Source organism: Oreochromis niloticus, linkage group LG13, assembly GCF_001858045.2.
Source record: "Oreochromis niloticus isolate F11D_XX linkage group LG13, O_niloticus_UMD_NMBU, whole genome shotgun sequence".
Taxonomy (NCBI): Eukaryota; Metazoa; Chordata; class Actinopteri; order Cichliformes; family Cichlidae; genus Oreochromis; species Oreochromis niloticus.
Genome location: NC_031978.2, coordinates 18,313,619 through 18,333,792, shown reverse-complemented (window position 1 = coordinate 18,333,792; position 20,174 = coordinate 18,313,619). Strand labels below are relative to the sequence as shown.

Genomic DNA, 20,174 nt, shown 5'->3' with positions numbered 1-20,174 from the left:
ATCTACTATTTCTGCAGGTTAGGGCCTCCTTTGTCATTATTCCTGTCTCATAAAGCACATAATGTTTTACTGGTTGATAGATTTGGATAGCAGGGCAGGCCGTGTTGTGCAAAATTTGGTTTGGCATTGTCTTGCTGAAATAAGCAAGGCCTTTCCTAAAGAAGATATTGTCTGGACAACAGTTTTCCCTTCACTGTTTCAAAAATAACAACCAAAAAAATAAACCTGGGCAATTTTAAAGTGAGAAGTAAAATTTGCCGTTTGTTGAGATACTTAAGATAAAAGTGCACGAGAATAGCTAATAGCGCCCAAGAGTTACTGCACCTATGTGTGAATTTTAATGTGATATATATGTGTGAGAGCATCTGTTTCTTCTCAACTTTGTTTCCCTAACAGTCTCAGCAGATAGTCCAAAGGAAATGTCTCTTTGCTTTGGCATTAGCACAGACAGTCAGTCACAGAGAGGGACAAAAAAGGAGGCAGAGGGGGAAAGAAAGTGTGTCCTTTCTATCAGTAAAAGCTAAAGAAAATAAAGCCCACCAGAGGACTAAGATTCCTATCGGCGGATGTTTCCGGACCTCTTAACAAGAGCACTTCCAAGAAAATAACCGGGAGGAGCAGTGATGTGTGTCAAAGTCTGCGTGTGTGTATGTGCGTGTGCCTTAGTGGGGTTGCGAATGCTTGGGTGATTCATTGTCTACACTTGTATATCTGTGTGTACGTGTGTGGAAATTAATGTGTCTTTGTGTGCTAAGTTGAGATAAAGCTTTGCACTGGCTTAGAGAACAAATGGGAGTCCTATATAAGCAGAAAGAGGATCAAAGCGGAACGTGATTAATAAGAATTTAACCCTCCCCTGACTGATAACAATTGAAGCTTCCACAATGGAAACACACATGTCCAAATCACTGATAGCATGGGAATTCAGTAACACTTTGATAATGGGGCCGAGTTACAGAGATTTATGAGAACTTCTGCAACTCCAGCGATGAGTCACTTTGCACCTCAGAGAGGGAAAAACCTCATCCCTCTGCCCTCTATTTTCTCTGATTTCGTGTAAATCTGCTGACAGTAAAAGTGTCACCACCACGCACTTGTGACGATGACGATGACTCAGGCTCACGAAATCTCCCCTGGCTCCCCTACATCCTCAAGATCAAAGCTCTGCGCTGTATTTTCATTGCTTCCTCCATCGCAGGAAATGCCTTTTCCTGTGTCTGGCCTAGCGAGGGAAAAGTTCCTTAATGACCAGCATTACCGTGTCTGTCTGCACTCGCCGCTCCGCTGAGCCACTGAGAAGTGACACAGCTCCAGAAAAAATGTTTTTTGCACAGACAACAAGAGGAAGTGGTTTCTGGGATTTTTTTTTTGTCACTGTCCAAAGGTATTCTAATAAAGTCAGCAATGAGGTTTTGGGATTAGGTCTTGTTTGGACAGATTTTTGATATTCATCTGTAGGATTTTGTCCTGGTTGTTTGAGGTTTTCCTGCTCATGACTGTGGTCTGGGTGCCCCACGCGGTTCCACTGACGTCATCGCTAAACCTCAGGCAGAATGGTGCACTGATGTGAGCATGCAAAAGGGGAATGGGACACAAAACAAAGCTCTAAAAAAGTTCCGGCTTTTTTCCCTCTAAATGGAACATATACACACATACGCTCTAAATGCACGTATAAATGCATACATACACAGACACTGGGGCACAATAGACACTCACAGACAAACATACACTGTTCTAAGTAGCTCCCAGTGCTTTTTCATTATTGAGCAGCCATGATGTAACTTGAAGCACACTTTTTGGCACGTAACATCTATTCATAGACAGAGGAGGTGCAGGAAAACGTCCCACATTCCCCTCGCTGCCTCATTCTCGCTCTATCAGGACAGGCGTCTCTCTGCACGTCCGCCCCTCACCTTTCATTTCTCTTTCATCTTTCTTCTTTTCCTCCTTTTGCATCTGTTTCCTCTCTCTCCTTTCCTTCAAATCCACCTGTCATTTCCTGTGCCTCTCTCATCCTCCTTTCTTCCTTCATCCTCTGTCCCTTGGGTGGTCTGCTTCAAGCTGGCTGTCCAAACCCTCTCTCTTTTCACCCCAATGCTCCATCACCTCTCTCTAAAGTAACTCACCCATTCATCTTCTCCTATCAATGGTAGGAGGGTTGCAGGATGCTCTATAGGGCACCTAAGGTACCCTAAAGTAGGGAAGTCTCCTCTTCGGTCACAACAGGACAAACTGCTGACACACAGCTGCTGAGGGGGCGCATGCGTGACTGCGAACATCATGGGATTGAAGGCACTTTGTGCTGGTTTGGAAGAGTGACTGATGTCATATGTTGTGCCGTAACAATGTCTATTTTTTCTCCTGTTCAGGCACAGAGGACAGCCATCTGAACAATGCATGTAACAGTGATCCAGTCTGTCCTCCCAAGTGCCGCTGTGAGTCGAATGTAGTGGACTGCTCCAACCTTAAGCTCACCAAAATCCCCGAGCACATACCCGCATCCACCAGCGAACTGTAAGCAAACAAGAAAAAAAAGTATTTGAAGAATCTGTTGTGCGCAGAAGTTGTAGACGAATCAAATTTTAAAACTCACAGTGAATATCTAAAGAGAATTTGAATGGATTTTTCCGTTTGAATGATTAAACCTTTCAATCTTACTCCCACTAGCCGCCTTAACAACAATGAGATTACAACTCTGGAAGCAACTGGAGCTTTTAAGAACCTTTCCCAGCTGAAGAAAATGTAAGTAGAAATCATCTTACCTTTCAGCAGTCACTCTCTAAAGAGTAAGTGCTGCTTTTAATTCTCTGACATGCTTTCTTTTCCCCCCACAAACACAGTAACCTCAGCAACAACAAGATCACAGAGATTGAGGATGGGGCATTTGAAGGCGCGTCCTCTGTCAATGAGCTTCACCTCACAGCCAATCAGATGGACTCGGTTCGAAGTGGGATGTTCCGTGGCCTTGAGGGACTGCGAATGTTGTGAGTCACAACCCCATACTTGTGCATATTTGGAAAAGTTTCTGATGGGGTTTTTTTTAAATTAATGTGTATTTCTTTTGTCCTCAGGATGCTGAGGAACAACAAGATCAGCTGTATCCACAATGACAGCTTCACAGGGCTTCACAACGTCCGTCTGTTGTCTCTGTACGACAACCAGCTGACCACAATCACACCCGGAGCCTTCGACACCCTCCAGACTCTGTCCACTCTGTAAGATCCTGCCACACTCACACACCTACCTTTCACTTTAGGTTTTATTGCTCTCACAGTCTGTTTTATTCTCACTCTCTCCCAGTAACTTATTGGCCAACTCCTTCAACTGTGACTGTCGGCTGGCCTGGCTAGGTGATTGGCTGAGGAGCAGGAAGATTGTAACAGGTAACCCTCGCTGCCAGCGTCCTGCCTTCCTGAAGGAGATCCCGCTCCAGGATGTAGCTCTGCCTGACTTCCGCTGTGAGGAAGGTAGGCGGCTTTGAGTGCTTTACTTCACGTTATACCACAGCTCCCGTGTTAGTGGAGTTTTTTCCCTCCTTGAAAAGAGAAAAGCATCTTAAGTATGATATGTTAATCCTTCTCTGTGTTTGAAACTAACCTGGGTGTGACTGATGAAGATTTTAACCCACAATATGTTATAAAGACGAGCTGTTTAAAGTGTCTGAGATCATCTCAAATAATGGCCACTGCTGTGTAAGTCTTTTGTTTACTGAATAGATTGATACTCAGCAGTTCCTAAGCTGCTGATCAATGATATGCTGAGTGGAGCTATTGAGCTGTTTGCCTTATTGATCAGTCCCCCTGTTTGCACCTGAATGATTGTTAGACCTGTCTTCAGGCTTTAGGCAGCTTCCATTCTTTGCCTTTGCTGGTCAATACTACATTAGTGAGTCTCCTTTCTCTTTCTGTCCTTTATTTTTTGTACTTTTCACATCTTTTACTTCTTCTTTCTTTATTTTCTCACTGCCTTGTCAGGTTTAATTTATCGTGATGTTGTGCTGCCTTTCGGTTTGCTTTGTATTTTTACTCTATCTACAGTTTGGGGTTTTTTTGTTCAGAAAAAACAGCTCTTTTTTGGCTTGTTTCCATTTGCGTCTGCCCTCATGGTCATTTTTTCTTTGTCTTCCTCTCTCGTATCTCTCTTCTTTTATCCCAGGCCAAGAGGAGACGAGCTGTGTGCCTCGGCCCCAGTGTCCCAGTGAATGTACATGCTTGGAGACTGTGGTGCGCTGCAGTAACAAGCACCTTCACACACTGCCCAAAGGCATCCCCAGGAATGTGACTGAACTGTGAGTTCTTTGGAATTAATTTTTCCAATTGCATTTATATTTATCAGCTTGACTTTCAGGGATTATTTTCGCCTCATCTTTCCTTAAAAGCAAGGAAGATCATTAAAAAAAAACGTAAAGTGGACTTTATGGGCCTCTAAAAAAGATAAGTGTTAACAGCAGGGGCAAAGAAAACACATCTCGTCACTTAGGGAATAGGAAAGGAGTCAATAAACCCTGTAGTTATTCTCTCAGACATTCTTCTTCTATGTTCCTCACAGCCTTCAGGGCTAGCACTGATGTCACTCTCACACTCAGAGCCAAGGATTAGTGTGTGTGTGTGTGTGTGTTTGTGTGTGTGCGTGAATATTTGTGTGAGGGCCAAAAGCCTGTCCACAGGAGCATAGGGGAGCAACAGGACATTTTAATGAGCAGTTTTCAATGGAAAGGGGAGGAAATGGAATAGGTCTGGAACTTTCCAATAATGCTTAAAGTGGTTCAGACCAACTCCAACTCAGGCACACACACACACACACACACACACACACACACGCTGTGCGAGCCTTAAGGCCTGTCATTGTCCCAGCAGGTGTGACCAGGTGTACCCCTCTGTTCTGGGCTTTCATCTTGTCATCTGGAGAGTTTGCTACTCCATCATTATCCCAAGTGTCCTCAGCACCGTCATTACCTATCATTACCACTGAACCCAAAGGCCTCCTAACTACCCACCTCCCCGCACCCACGCACCCTGTGCTTCCCATCCTGTGTACAGTCAAGAACAATAGCAGGAGCCTGCAGCTCTGCTCAGAAGGACCAGGCCCTAAATCAGCCATTTATCAAAGTGACACACCACTAGTAGGACTTTGTGTTGGTAATCAGGAGGGTGGCTGTGTGCCTTGTATACATCACTCACTTGCATAGCCCACACAGACACAAGGGTTTGTACGTCACTTTAAAAGTGCCAGGTCACATTTAGGAATTGTTGTTAAACTGGAAAATCAGAAAATCGAATTCACTGAAAGTAACACATTTGTCTTCTTTTCTTAGTCACTCTTTCACAGTAGAAGTGATTCATAGCCCAGTATCTGTGTGAAATAGGACTGCTTAAACACCATGTCTATGGAATGCTTGCTATGCTTGACCTCTAGTCATAACAAGCAACATTGTGTTAAAACTTCTAAACAAAAAGTTATCCTTGTAAGCAGATATCCATACATGAATATGCAGAATCTGGCACCAGAAGCTTTCTGGTTTTCATTTGTAGACGAATTGAAGTTCTGTTTTTAACAATCCTGTTTGAGCAGGCTTTGATTTCATGCAGTTAAATAGTGTGTATGAAGAGTAAAAGAGGGATTGCATTTGCTCAAATGCACTGTAATCATCAGCTACTGATAATGATTTATCTTTTATTCATTTTTTCACTATCCCAATATTCTGGTTACTGTAGATCCTCCATAAAATTCACCCCAAGAAGCTAAGTCAGCACAGTAGCCAACTGGTTACCAGAACCATGAGTGGTTCAGTTGAATCTTAGATTGAAAATACATTAAGAAATAGTGCTGGCAAATATTTGCAGTCTGCTGGAGCAGTTCTAGCTTTCAATGATAGCACCTGCTGGTTCATTACTAACCTATTTGTGTCTCTGTCCAGGTATCTAGATGGAAACCAGTTCAGTGTTGTTCCAAAAGAGCTGTCTGCCTTCAAATACCTACAGCTGGTGTAAGTCTTTTGTCTGTGTACATCTTCAATCACAAGGTCTAGATCCAGGATGTCAAACTTATTTTACACTGTGGGCCACATACAGCTCACTTTGATGTTAAGCCTTTGTGTTTACCTGCACATTTAATCCCTGAGATATCTTAATGCAATAAAAAGAAGTGCAATTTCAAGTATGTCAGTTTTTCTACAACACAAAGAAATGTTGCTTAAGAATGACTCAATTCTAAGAAATAGCTTTATAAAGTTACAGCAAAAGATCCAGTAGCTCATTGCCTAGACTGTTCTGTAATTATAAAACAGAAAGTTCTTGTTAATTTACAAAAAATATCCAGTTTATTACGTATTTTTTCACAGAAAGAAAGAAAGACCTTTACTGTCATTTAATTGATTATCTATTGCTTAATTACTTTGGTGTAGTATAAAAGGTGTGGGGGAGGTCTTTATCGGCTCTTAAAGTCCAAAATTCATGCCCTCTTTCACTTGTTCCTAAGTCATCCATTGGGCCAGATTGGAGTCTTTGCCGGGCCAATTCTGGCCTTCGGACCTTATGTTTGACACCCCTGGTGTTGATCAGTACAGTGAATGTTTTCGTTTTTTACGTTTCAGAGACCTGAGCAACAACAAGATAAACTCTCTGACCAACTCATCCTTCGCTAACATGAGTCAGCTTACCACTCTGTAAGTCTTAACCAGCCTTGACTGTCATTTTAATTTATCTGCAACTAGAAAAGTTTTTTTTTTAATTCTACCTAAATTTTACACTTGTGACGATCTTACTTTGCAGAATTCTGAGCTATAACTCGCTGCGCTGTATCCCCAAAATGGCTTTCAGCGGACTGCACTCACTTCGACTGCTGTGAGTTCATTTTCATATTTCAGATGAACTGCATGTAGGTACTGTTTGTGTAATATATGTGCTTTTTTTCAAATACAAAATGTATACTGCCTGTGCTATGAGAGTGTTTCACTTTTTTCCTCATGAAAAATCAAATGTTTCTTTGGTGTTTCAGGACAGTGTTCATTCTGCTCACTGAGAACATTTGAAGTCATTTTGACAGAAGTGTTCTAAAACAAGACAGGACTTACTTTCAGGCTAAATGAGTTATTAAGGAGGATATTTTTGCAGCCTGCACTGACTACAGAGATGGTGCAAGCAGATGCTGAGAATGTTTGATTGACTCCAGAGGAATGAAACACAGTCTAAACAGTTATGACAGCTTATGAATACACACACAGACACACACAGACACACACAGACACACACATAAACTCCGACCTATTTTCTCTGTTTAGATGGCAGCTGTGGGGGGAAATAGCAGTGTTATTCCAGCTCCCACTTCTAACCACACCTCCTCTTCAGACTTCTGCCCAGTCTGCTTGTTCACCTCCAAGTGCCCCGAGCTCATCACTGCTGCACCATCAGGGCCAAACACATGCTCCCACATCCCACTGTACAAAATCACCCTGACTCTGATTGCCGGAGAATGTTTGCCCCACTAGCTGTAATGGTTTTGACTTTGCCTCTGGGCTTTTATGAAGTTATGAAGTCTTTGATTGTGCACTCTCAGTGACCATGGGCTCCCTGCGGATGAATCGGTCTGCTAAATAACTGAGATGTAGATCGTAAATGCATTCGACAGATAGATGACGAAATGAAACCAGTCTTTGGAAGCACACAGTAGCTCGAAGCCTCAAGCTTTAACTCGAATGTACAGTTTAGTTTTGCAAAGGGAGAAACTGAGACCAGGCCCAGCAGCACTCCATATGAGATTATGCGCGCACGTCGATGTCTATTTGTGTGTCTGTGTGTGTGTGTCTGTGTGCGCACTGATGCCCGTATATGCATAGTCTAAATGTTTGTCATCTACTGGCTTGGTGCCTGTTAGTATGTGTGTGGGAGTGCAGTTATCAGCCTTCCATGTGTGCTCATAGCAGGCACACTTTTTATTAGTGACAACAAAGCTTCAACAAAGCCTCTTTTTACGGTGGGATTCGACTAAAGCCCCCGATCATTACGAGACACAAAGCGTAAGAGCCCTTTTAGCGCAGAATGAGAGTGAAGCTCGGCCATCATTAGCTGATGCCGCCGTCGCTACACCAGGCGTAGAGCTTTGATCTCTAATGAAGCTGTGTGTCCGTTATTTCTGCTCTTACTCACTCACGCCACCTTTACTTCTGAAATTCCCCTGTGCAAGTATGCTAGACGCCATGTGAGGCCCTCCCTCAGTGCCACCAACACGTACACACACACCACACAGGCTGAGAACTATATACAATAACACACTTATATACACACAGACTGTCTGGGCTACCTTATTGTCTTACTCAGACGGGAGTCCAAGTGAAGCAGAAAACTTTGATGTCTTTACTGCCCGTGTGATCAATCATAAGCCTCCCATTAAATGTCAATTGGAGCTGTGGCATTTCTTTCTTTGCTTAGAAATACAGTGGGGGGTGCAGCAAATCTCGAGCGACAATGAGCTCAGTTTAATAGTTTAAACGTTCAGACTCCACAAAGAGTTCAGAGTTCAAAGTTGGAAGCTTCACGGAAACCACAATGAGATGCCAAAAGCGTCGCGCTCATGTGCAGTCGCGCACGCCGAGGTGCCAGAGCCTTTATAAAGCTGCACCTTTGGCTTTACACAGCAGTAAAAGAGGAGAAGAATCATTAACGCTCACTTCTTCAAACAAACCAGGGGTCTGAGGCTGGCATGGATGTGGTGTGATTGCAAGCGGCGCTGTGTGAGTGTGCACGCATGTGTGTGTGTGTTTGTATGGTGGTTGTGGTTTAAGCTGCAGATTAATACGCTTCTAATTGGCCTGCTGAGTATTAGGTGTGAGGTGAGTGAGCTGAGACAGCGCCAGGGCGTGGCCCGCAGGGGTTTGAGTAGCAACCTGTAAGAAATTAATGTGATATGAAAGAAAAGAGAAGGAAAAAAAAAAACAATGAATGTGAAGCTTTCAACAAAAACAAAACAGACATGTGGCTCACAGAACCAGACTTCCCACACTCTGTGTAGACATAAGCCATCGCATTGTCAATCAGTTTCATTCTGGGAATCGGGCTGCAGATAAGTTGGCATAAGCAACATGAATTGACAGAGCCGTAGCAAAGAAAAGTCAAAAAGAGAGAATGTTAGCAGGAGTGCAGATCAAGTTTCTTCCTGGAGACTCCATGGCTCCTTTTTTCCCATGAGATCTTTCCCTGACTGGCACACTGCTGCTGGCTTTACGCCCTCGGTATCCTCCGACTACCACAACCCACCTACGCGCTCTACACTAATAAGCATTCTCCACGGCACACAGGCCAATTAGCGTGTTGTCTCAGGCAGGTTACACTGTATATTTTTCCTCTAGTATTTAGTATTCTTACACTGACCAACTTCCCTCTCCGCATCCTTTCCTCTGACTCTTCCGCAGTTTCACCGTGATTGACAGGTCCAACAAAGAAGGCAGTTTACTTTCAAAGTCTGTTTATACATCAGTTCTCTTCATCCAGGCATAGAGAGCAGATGTGTCATGTACTGTTATTGTGGACTGAGCTGTGGTAACATTAGCTTGCGGTCAGCTGAGGTTTAGAGGTGGTAATGACCTGGCGGATTACAACGACCATCAATCATCTAGCCATTAAGCCGTGTAGGCTTGTCAACCTTGGTAGCAGTCCGAGAACAAGGAAAATAACAGTAGATTCAAAATAATGCAAAAACACACTGGGATTAATATTAATGCATGTGCCCAAATATGAAGCACATAATTGTCCCTGGTTGTCTGCACACACACTTACACTGTCCTGCATGTGGTACAGCTCTCTTTAACCCCCCCTACTCTATACCCCTGTTGGCCCTGCCAGCCAGACGTGCATAGAAACTTGACACCAGCCTTTTCCAGACGTACAGAGCCTCGTATCTTTGCCAGCTGCACATGGCTCTACCAGAAACACAAACCACCTCCCGCTCATTTAGAATGCCAAGACAACATTGCGCCATTGTTCCTGATATTTCTGGTTTTGGTTTGTTGGAAAGCAATCAACCCAGCACTGACAATTAATATATCGACTCTTTGGTTTACTTTCAAAAAAATATAGCTTTACCATTTGGACACAGGAGCACCGCTATAAATACTGAAATGGGACATTTCATGGACAATGTTCAAATACTTGTCTTTTTAAAAAAAAATTGATACTAGTGTGTTTTAACAAATCAAAAACTAGTTGATTTTCTGGCAGTTGACCAATCAGTAAATCTTCTATTGAACTTTGTTCTAATAGTATGATTTTCTTTCTGTGCTCAGATGTCTTCATGAATTTTCTCTTTTTGTCCTCTCCTTCCCCTTCACCCTTAAGGTCTCTTCATGGCAATGAAATCTCAGAGCTTCCCGATGGCATCTTTAATGACGTGTCCTCACTTTCCCATTTGTAAGTAGTAACACACAACTGTATGGCCCTTTCCAGAAGCGTTACCATCTGCATTTACCATGTTAAGTGTACATACATGTAGCTGCACACAAAAATGTACACACACACACACACTGTCAGGTACAGGAGCCGTCTGCACACACAGCCAGAGAGTGGCTCACAGTGGGCTGTCTGTTGTCCTCTTTGGTTGGCTCTGCATGAGACGAGCCCTCCCTTAATCAGCCGCAGTCCTGCGGTTCAAGCAACACACAGACCCCTCTGCTCTCTCATCTCCCTGTGTGACATCTTTGAAGCACACACATTCACTGACTTGCACACACATATCTTTCATGGTCTGTGGACTCCAGTGTTTATTTATTTGTCTGCAATTTTGTGTGAGTTGGGTGTCTGGCTGTGCATGGCTTTTGCCATCCAGCATAAATTGCCACATCATTTCGTGACAGTTGCTGATCAGTAGACATATCTGCCTATTAGATAGATAGACTTATCGTGAATATGGAGCTACCAGGCAGGAGGGAAAGACCACGGAGGAGGTAGGATCTAGTGAAGCGGGACATGCACATGGGTCGTGTGACAGAGGAGGAGGACAGGGCTCCTCCTCTGTCAAAGGGAGCAGCCAAAAAAAGAAGATGTCGACAGATAGATCTGTCAATCTGTAGGTGTCCTCCAGTTTTGACACTGGAGCTCTGGCAGAAAGAAGCATAGGGAGAACTAAACAAAGACATTTCGTGGAGAGCAGAGCAAGAGTCGAGGCTTCATGAAAATGGGGCGAAGTGACGGATGGAGGGGAGCCATTGATCCACAGTCACAGTCAAGTGGCTTTCATGTAAGCAGATGTCAGGTGTCAGCTATTGGCCCGGCCTGAAAGATGAGCCTGTGTTCCGCAGTAATGGAACAGCATCGATTCAGGAGTGTTTGTGCATCCAGCGGGAGGACAGAGCGCCATTGATTCATGACCACCATGACAGAAGCAGTTAAGAGTGCCTTCTGTTTACACCTTTGCCTATAATTGAACAGCCTTCCTCCTGATAATGCATGGCCCAAAGTGGCATTGAGCGTTAAACTTTAGAGCTGTTTTATTCTTAGGGAGGCTCTGATTTTTTTGTCTAGGACATCAAGTTGATTTTTAAGTGAGTGTTACTTTATATGAGAATGTAGAGACACCTGCTGGTGACAGAGTGCACTACAGTGGGTAGACTTGTACTGAAAGGGCCTAAATCACTGATTACTAATGACTGATCTCTGAATTTTCAGGGCAATCGGTGCCAACCCCCTGTACTGTGACTGTCACCTGCGTTGGCTGTCGGACTGGGTCAAGACTGGATACAAAGAGCCCGGCATCGCCCGCTGTGCTGGTCCTCAGGGCATGGAGGGCAAACTTCTGCTGACTACACCTGCAAAGAAATTTGAATGTTCAGGTGAGTTATTGTGTTCAGCGCAGGAATTTCGTCTTAGATTGGTCACTCGTACTTGTAAAAAAATGAAATATAAGCTTTTTGGCATTTCCTCTAGGTGATGTGGACACAGCAGTGTTGGCCAAGTGTAACCCTTGTCTGTCGAGTCCGTGCCACAACCAAGGCATCTGTCACAGCGACCTTGTGGAGATCTACAGGTGCAGCTGTCCTCCGGGATTCAAGGTAAGAACTACACAGTGCTACCACCCACCTGTGAATACCAGTTAAAAGGTTACCGACGTGAGTAGCATCATTTTTGGCAGATCCCTTAGTCTGGCCTCTGTTTCAGGGAAAGAACTGCGAGACGGTTCTGAACGCCTGTGTGAGCAGCCCATGTGCCAATGGAGGAACCTGCCGAATGGATGCAAATCAAGAGGGACAGTACAGGTGAGGAAATCAGTGAAGCTAAGGAATGAAACCTTAATCAAAGACAGAACTTGATGAGATGGGTTTGTATGCTTTTACAGTTGTACATGTCCACTGGGCTTCGAGGGCCCGACTTGCGAAACCAATATTGATGACTGCGATGACAATGACTGCGAGAACGGCGCTACCTGCATTGACGGTGTCAACAACTACACCTGTTTTTGTCCCCCCTATTACACAGGTTAGTAGATGCAACACAGTTAAGATCAAGAAACAGCTGCACAGTAACAAAATATCAGTTAAAAAGAAGGTTGGTATAAAAAAATGTGATTATTACAAAAAATCTTGCAAGATCTTTTGTAATCTTGCAAGATTTTTTGCTCTGCGTTAACCACCTTCTCTAAAACTTTTGCCTCTTTGTAGGTGAAATGTGTGAAGAAATGGAAGATGTGTGTGCCCCCGGTCGGAGCCCCTGCCAACACGAGTCTACCTGCCTCATCACATCCTCCGGACCCAAGTATGTTTTACTTACACCAGATCAATCAATTCTGAAGCTGTATGTTGGGAAATAGATAATTTATGTTTTGTGTTTTTGCATTGCAGGTGTGTGTGTTCTCCTGGTTATGTTGGTGATGACTGCAGTGTAGACTATAATGACTGCGAGGAGCATCGCTGTCAGAATGGAGCTCAGTGTGTGGACGAGCTAAGTGGATATTCGTGCATCTGTCCTGAAGGATATAGGTGAGGAGAGGACAAGTGTGCCATTATTTTTGGCTTCTTAGTTTCTTCTGCTTTAATTAGATCACACTCCTAAAAATCACTGTCTGTCTTCCTATAGCGGTCAGTTATGTGAGGTTCCCCCATCTCTACTGTCACTGTGCGAACGGGCCGACTGCCAGAACAACGCCCCATGTGTGGAGCGAGGTGGGCGTGCCCTCTGCCAGTGTCCTCCTGAGTTCGGAGGGCCACGCTGTGAGAAGCTGGTCAGCGTCAACTTCATCGACAGAGACTCCTACCTCTTGCTCTCTGACCTTAAGAACTGGCCTCAAGCTAACATCACACTACAGGTATGTGCAGTCATTTCTACCATTTCAGTGTGCTGGCACTGCCTTTCTGTGCTAAAGCCTGAATAACTCAAACACCCAATGCAAAAATGATCTCTCTGTAGGTATCAACAGCTGAGGACAATGGTATCCTGCTGTACAATGGAGACAATGATCATATGGCGGTGGAGCTCTATCAAGGTCATGTCAAGGTTAGCTATGACCCCGGCAGTCAGCCAGGACATGCCATATACAGGTAAGGTGCCACTGCTCGCTCAGTCCTGATGAGCACGTAGCATTTTGTGTTCACTTTAGTGACTGTACTGTATATCTTCAATCTGTGTTTTCCTTTCCCAGTACTGAGACTATCAACGATGGTCAGTTCCACACAGTGGAACTGGTGACCTTTGACCAGATGGTGAACCTGTCCATTGACGGGGGTCTCCCTACCACAATGGACAGCTTTGGGGCGGTGCGGCCCTCAACGGGGAGGCTCCACTATACGTGGGGGGTAGGGGCCCTCTCCAGAACACACCTCCCTCCTCTCCAGGCACTCTTAACTACTACACTACTGTCAATCACCACCCCTCCCCCTCGCTTTGTCACCACCCGAACCACTCCTTTCCCTCAACCATTCAACCCAAACCCTATCCTCTAGCCACTCCATCCCACCTTTAGTCAGGACTGTGTTTGCTAGAAAAAATACACATAAACCTCCTGAATACTAACACACACACATTTTTTTAGTCATGAACAGAAAGCTCATAGAACATAATTCTCAAAAGTAAAGCTACGTTCAGCTTCTTCTGAGCCAGGTAGCACTGCATCTTTGATTTAACAGAGTTTTACACCAGATGCGATCAGGCTGGAGTACAACCCGCAACCTTTCCCTTGCAAATGTGTTAACCACCACACAACTGAAGGAACATAATCCTCAAAAATAATAGATCATAATTTAGAGTAAACACACAATGCATCCTTCTATAGACTTGGTCCTTCAAGCACTTTTTTTATAGTGTGTGAACGACGCCATCTAGTGTTAGAATCATAATCAAACTACCACACACAGTCTCGACTTCAGATTAGTTTTGTATGCATTTTTTTCATTTTTCCCATGGTGCACATGGTGTTCATTTGTGTAATTTACATGTAATTTAGCCACTCTTGATAGAATCAGACTTTCAAACTGAAAAAATTAACCTTTAAAGTTACACCTTAGATTTGTTGCGTTTCAGCCTCCATTTGTGGGTTGATATCGGATCAGGAGTGGCTCAGAATTTGTGCTGTTTGTTTTTCCTGCTGTGATGTGCTGTGAAGTGCTGTTCTTCATTCATACAAACCACAGGAGACATTTTTTGCCATACTTCTCTCCCTTTTGTTGTCCCCCATTTCAAGGATGATGTGTCTTGTAGTGCAAATGTAAAAAATCAAAATTAGTTTAAAAAAACAACAAAAAACAGTTGTATATACTAATCTGAGAAGTGGTTTACACACTGCTTGGACACACGTGCTTGAAAATATCAGTCTCCATTACACTCATACCAGCCCTGTGTTAGCTGTCTGTGCGTGTGACTCAGTATGCACGTCCTTTTATATAACCATCCTTTCTCTCGTTCCTTCCTCCAGGCATGCCGGTAGACGTGCACTCGGGCACTTTCCGTCTCTGGCAGATCCAGAATAGCTCCAGTTTCCATGGCTGTATCCAGAACCTGTACATAAACAACGAGCTTCAGGACTTCACCAAGACCCAGATGAAGCCCGGCGTGGTACCGGGCTGCGAGCCCTGCAAGAAGATCTACTGCGTACATGGCATCTGCCAACCTGATGGGGTCCAAGGACCTGTTTGCCACTGCCAGCCAGGCTGGAGCGGGGCGCACTGTGACCAGCCTGCTAGCAACCCCTGCCAGGGCAGCAAGTATGTCAGCAAATGGAATAGCTTAGGGTGGATCAAGTTTTCTAAACTTTATATTTATTGAGTTTATTGCCTCTTAAATAGGTGTGTCCATGGAAAATGCATCCCTCTGGATTCTCAGTCATACCGCTGTGAGTGTGCGGAGGGTTACCGCGGAGCCCTGTGTAACCAGCAAGGGGAGCTGTTTAACCCCTGCCGTCACCTGTCCTGCAAACATGGTCGCTGCCAGATCTCAGACACAGGAGATGCATACTGTCACTGTGAAAGTGGCTATACCGGAGAACTTTGTGATGCAGGTGGGTTTTGTGCATGTTAGTCTGCAGTGATAAAGAAAAACAAGACTTTAAAACAAGTAATATTAAAAACCTTTTTTTTCTTTGTTTTTTAATTAGAAATTGAGTGCAGAGGGGAACCTGTGCGAGACTTCTACCAGGTCCAGCGGGGATACGCTATCTGCCAGACGACACGCATGGTCTCTTGGGTGGAGTGCACTGGAGCCTGCGACACAGGGACCTGCTGCGCCAGCCAGAGGATGAAACGTCGGAAATACACCTTCGAATGCAGCGATGGGACCACCTTCAGCGAGGAGGTGGAAAAGACCATCAAGTGCGGCTGCGTGGGCTGCATGTAGCACAGTTCACTCCCGTTCCCCGCTGCTGCCGAAGAGCAGAAGATGGAAAGAAAGGAAGGAAGGAAGGAAAGGAAAGAGAAGACAGTAGGAAAGTGAGGGAGAGAAAGAAAGAGAGATATTAAAGAATATATATAAAACCTCTATCTATATATTATGGACAACAGTGTTTGTAAAATAGAATATTTCCTCCCCTTCTAAGGGTGTTTGACCTACAGTAAAACAGAGAAACCAACATCACGGGCAACAACGTAGATGCGACAACAGCAGCAAACCATTGTATCCGCAACATTGTTCCAACCCGAGTCACCCAGTGTGAATTCCCCATCCATCTCTGAGGCCTCTGACAGCCTAGCCACCATCTACCATCTTTACTTTGTGGAGGCAGAGAGAACAGTGGGGTCCGGCCTGGGAAAAGCAGAAGGCTAAGAGGAGAGCTGGACAATTTTGACCTTCCAAAGCTGTTTTGAGTTGAGCTTGGCTGGGTTGCCTGGACTGGGCTGGATATGGTTTGGGTTGAGTTGAAGTTGTTGTTGGTTTGGTGTAGCAGTTTCTCCGCCAGGATACAGTCATCCATCCACACACGCACACGTAGAAGTGAACAGCAAGGAAGAAAACGTACGATTACGAGCGGCGCAGACGCCGTGGCTTCGAGGCTAGGGTGGTCTAGTGTCACAGCTGATTTCTGTGAGGTACCGTAACAGAAACTCCATTAAAAAAAGTAAATAAACAAGAGACTGCGCTGACTAGCAGCACTGAAAACAGCAGTCAAGGCACGTCTCTGAAGTACATGATCACACATGCATGGCATACACACATTTTCCGCACAGTCTCAACGCCACACGGGAAGGCTTGTGCGGTGCAACTATTCCAATCAGAGAACCCATCTGGTGCTGACAGTGCCCAGTGCTTATCAGCCCCCAGCATGAATTGCCTCAGGGTTAGGATGATTTGCATAATCCCACCCCCACCCCACCCCAGTGAGTAGGAGGCCAATCAGTCCTGCTCCTTTTGATGCCTGCAGTATTAAACTTGTGCAAACTGTTGCATGTTTGGAGAAGTTTGCTAACAAATATGTAGAGCTTCTTAATATCCTTATAAATGTACAAAACAAAAAGGTTGCAGAATCATGTTCTGTTATTTTATTTTTTATTTTGTTTTGTTTAATTTCTCATAATTTGTTTCTGTTATATTTTTGTGTCATGATGTAACCTAACTCCTTTAGCTGCCCCCATCCCTCCCCTACAACCCTTTATATAGAAATGCCTAACAGATTCTAATATATATATATTTGTATTTCATTTTGGTATAGTATTTTTCTATGTTAAAGAGTAAGTCTGTTTCCTGAAGCTTTGGAACTGGTGGAAAGGCGTTCATTTGGTTCCCTAGGTGTTTTTTGATTTTTTTAATTTGTTGTATCTCACGTGCTCCAAAAGGTGATTAATTACATTTAATTGGCCAAAAAAATGCAGCAGCTGGTTGGCCTTTTTGTATAGAAGGCAGTATTGGTCTAGAAATATGTTTAATATTGTATATGTTGTCTTCCATGTGAATATTACATTAATTCATTGAGAGTCTGTGCTTGTTTTTATTTATTTTATCTAATGGCGTTTTCCTGTAGAAAGTGAAGATCAAAAATGTCAAAAAGATTAAAAAAGGTAACTGAAAAAAGAAATTACATAAAAAACTGTATTTGTAACATCACTTCATAGCAGTGTTTGACCTTCCTCTCTGACTCAGACATTCCTCGTTTGCTTGCAGGGGCCGGAGAGTTCAGAGCTGAGATTAAGAGATGCCCCCCACCTCAAATTTCCCTTGAAATTAACACACCACACTTAAAAGACTTCTGATTGTTTCCGTGTTCATTTGGATTGAAGTGCTTGGGTTGCATTTCTGTCATTTGAATTTGTGAGCTGGTGGGTTTTGTTTTTTGTTTTTTTAAGTTTTAAATTAGTCAAGCTCAACCGATCATAAGCTGCTGTCAAGCCAGAAGGAACAGGATGAAGTTGCCTCTGTGGACAATGATCATGTTATCAAGGTGTGTCATCCAAGATTGCTTTGAAAAGGCAACTGTGTGGGAAGCATTACATGCCAACTACTGACAGATAAGTAAAGGAGAACGGTCTGGACATTTTCAGTATCTGTCAGTTTTAAGTGGTAATCCATACAAAAAAAAACAAAAAAACAAAAAAAGAAAGCAATGGTGCCAATTACAGTGAACGTCATACCTGAATGTATAAATGTGTATAGATAAATATGACCTATGCTTATTCATGAAGTGGTAACTTTTAGCTGTTATTTAGTTTCCAATGTAAGATATAGAAACCACATCCTGTCGAATACGTGACAGTCCATCAGGATGGCGTTGAGGCGTTGTTCTCTCTGCAGATCGGGATTGTGTTTGATCCGTTTTGCTGATCTAACTGTTAAAAAGTCTCTTTATAGTGTGAAAGGCTGCAGATCTCAGCTCATACAGTGTCGCATCACGGAGCTCCTATTCATATTGCTACCCATGTTAACTTTGTTTTACATGCTGTCGATGTGATCCAAGTGGTGTACAAAAACATTAAAGATCCCATAAAGGATACTGATGAACAGTCACTGTAATACTTAGGCTGTGCGCCTCGTAAAGGTGCGCATTTAGTCAAATGTGACTTTCTTTCCATGTCTCCTTTCCTTCCTCTGCACTAATCTGTACTGGACTGGTGCATTCAACTTCCTGGTAGACATCTTAGTGGTGCTTGTGCTATATTGAGATGTAATTCAGTTACTGGTCACATGACCAGAAACACAGTTTTCTTCCATCCTATGAACTATATACATAAATGTTATTGTGAACAACACAATGTCTCTGTTGTATTGAAATGGTGCAAAAACTAAGAAATATCCCTGGCTGGGTTCTGTCTGTTTGCGTTTATGTTACAGGACTGATGGTGGGATTGAACTGAAAACTCAATAATGCTGAATGTATGTAGTGCCACCGACAAAATGTTTACCAAAACTCCACTCTTTTCATTAATTAAACTTAAATGTGTGTGCTTTTAAAAAATGTCTCCGTCATTTCCTTCTTTTACTTGGCAAATCTTAAAAGTTTGTATTTGAAACACAGTGACACATTTTTTTTTATATACTTTTGCCTCCGTACAACACCACAATTTTCAGTTCCAAGTTTTGAAATTGCATTTGGCAGCACTTCACTGGAATTCTCAATATGACTTCCAAAGGGATGTTGATGCAAGAAGGGAGAGATTGTTTGTTTCCCAGTGGCAGCAAAAGTATTGTTTTCTCCTTAACTCAACCAAACACAACATGCTTTTAGTTACTCAAGACAAAACTGAAAGCAGAGAGGTCCCTATAAACAAGCAGCTGCTGATGTGGCTACAATAAAGGCCTGACAGACTGTCTCAATGATGGAAACATTTGGTGACGTCCATGGGTTCAGGAAGTCACTGACTGCAAAGATTTTCAGCAAACTTACATTGAAAATTACGTTAGTTTGTCCAAATAATTTTGAGCCTGTGAGAATGGGGGACTATATAAAAATGTCTAATTCCTAAACAGTTAATACTACACTTTTGTTAAACCATTTGAGCTGCAAGCCTGTAGATTCAATCACATCTATTTTGTGTGAAATCCAGTGTGGTGGTGCACCGGGGCAAAATGTTTTTTTTTTTTAGAAACATACTTCTGGACCTGATAATTCCCAATGACTTGGAAACATATTTGATTTATTTATAACTCATCTGTTTTTGGGGTTTATCAGAGACTGCAGTAAGCTATGGCCGATGCTGAAAAGAGAACAGGAAGTTGCCGATTTGATTTTATGCCTTGTTTGTAGGTGTAGACTCTACTTGGCAGAACTTTCTTTTTTAAAGATTTGGTAGTAACCAGTTACTGACTTAGTAAGGTGGTGTGTCATTCATTTGGAAAAGGGACCTAACTGCATATCACCAAAAAAGGGTAAATAAATTAACTACTTCATGTCACATTGGTTATAGTGAAAAAGTTGTTCCTTCAGTTTTCTACACTGACAAAGGTTATGGAGGCCAACTGTTTACCAATCGGTCCAACAGCACAGTGGGAGCTTCCTGTGGGCTTTGGGGCTATTGCCCTTTAGCCAGGCAGGTCTCCTTTATGTAAAATGCCATCAATGCCGTGTTAACTACAAAGTTGACAAATTTACCATCAGGGGGAAGCATCCGAGGTCCTAAAGTGCCACAACTGTATTTCAGATTTTCTCACTAGCTTTTGAATAATTGCTATTTTTGTTTCAGTGGTTTTCAAGTTTTTATTTTACTTTACTAAAATAACTGTATTTAGTTTAGTTAACTACACTAACCATAACCATACTGCCAAGTTCACGTGACTATT

The 20,174-nt window shown here is 43.3% G+C and overlaps 1 protein-coding gene across 1 annotated transcript in view; it reads left to right on the top strand.

Moving 5' to 3' along the window:
- The window catches only part of slit1a (slit homolog 1a (Drosophila)), an 83,410-nt gene extending 64,558 nt beyond the window's left edge, over positions 1–18,852 (top strand). Inside the window, 23 exon segments of the mRNA XM_003451967.4 lie at positions 2,370–2,514; positions 2,668–2,742; positions 2,841–2,984; positions 3,072–3,215; positions 3,301–3,467; positions 4,156–4,288; positions 5,918–5,986; positions 6,593–6,664; positions 6,771–6,842; positions 10,329–10,400; positions 11,655–11,818; positions 11,913–12,037; positions 12,144–12,241; positions 12,322–12,461; positions 12,644–12,737; positions 12,824–12,961; positions 13,059–13,287; positions 13,389–13,519; positions 13,621–13,733; positions 13,736–13,774; positions 14,890–15,178; positions 15,260–15,471; positions 15,568–18,852. Coding sequence (XP_003452015.2) covers positions 2,370–2,514; positions 2,668–2,742; positions 2,841–2,984; positions 3,072–3,215; positions 3,301–3,467; positions 4,156–4,288; positions 5,918–5,986; positions 6,593–6,664; positions 6,771–6,842; positions 10,329–10,400; positions 11,655–11,818; positions 11,913–12,037; positions 12,144–12,241; positions 12,322–12,461; positions 12,644–12,737; positions 12,824–12,961; positions 13,059–13,287; positions 13,389–13,519; positions 13,621–13,733; positions 13,736–13,774; positions 14,890–15,178; positions 15,260–15,471; positions 15,568–15,806 — 3,104 coding nt within the window. The 3' untranslated portion in view covers positions 15,807–18,852.
- The last annotated feature ends 1,322 nt before the right edge of the window (positions 18,853–20,174 follow it).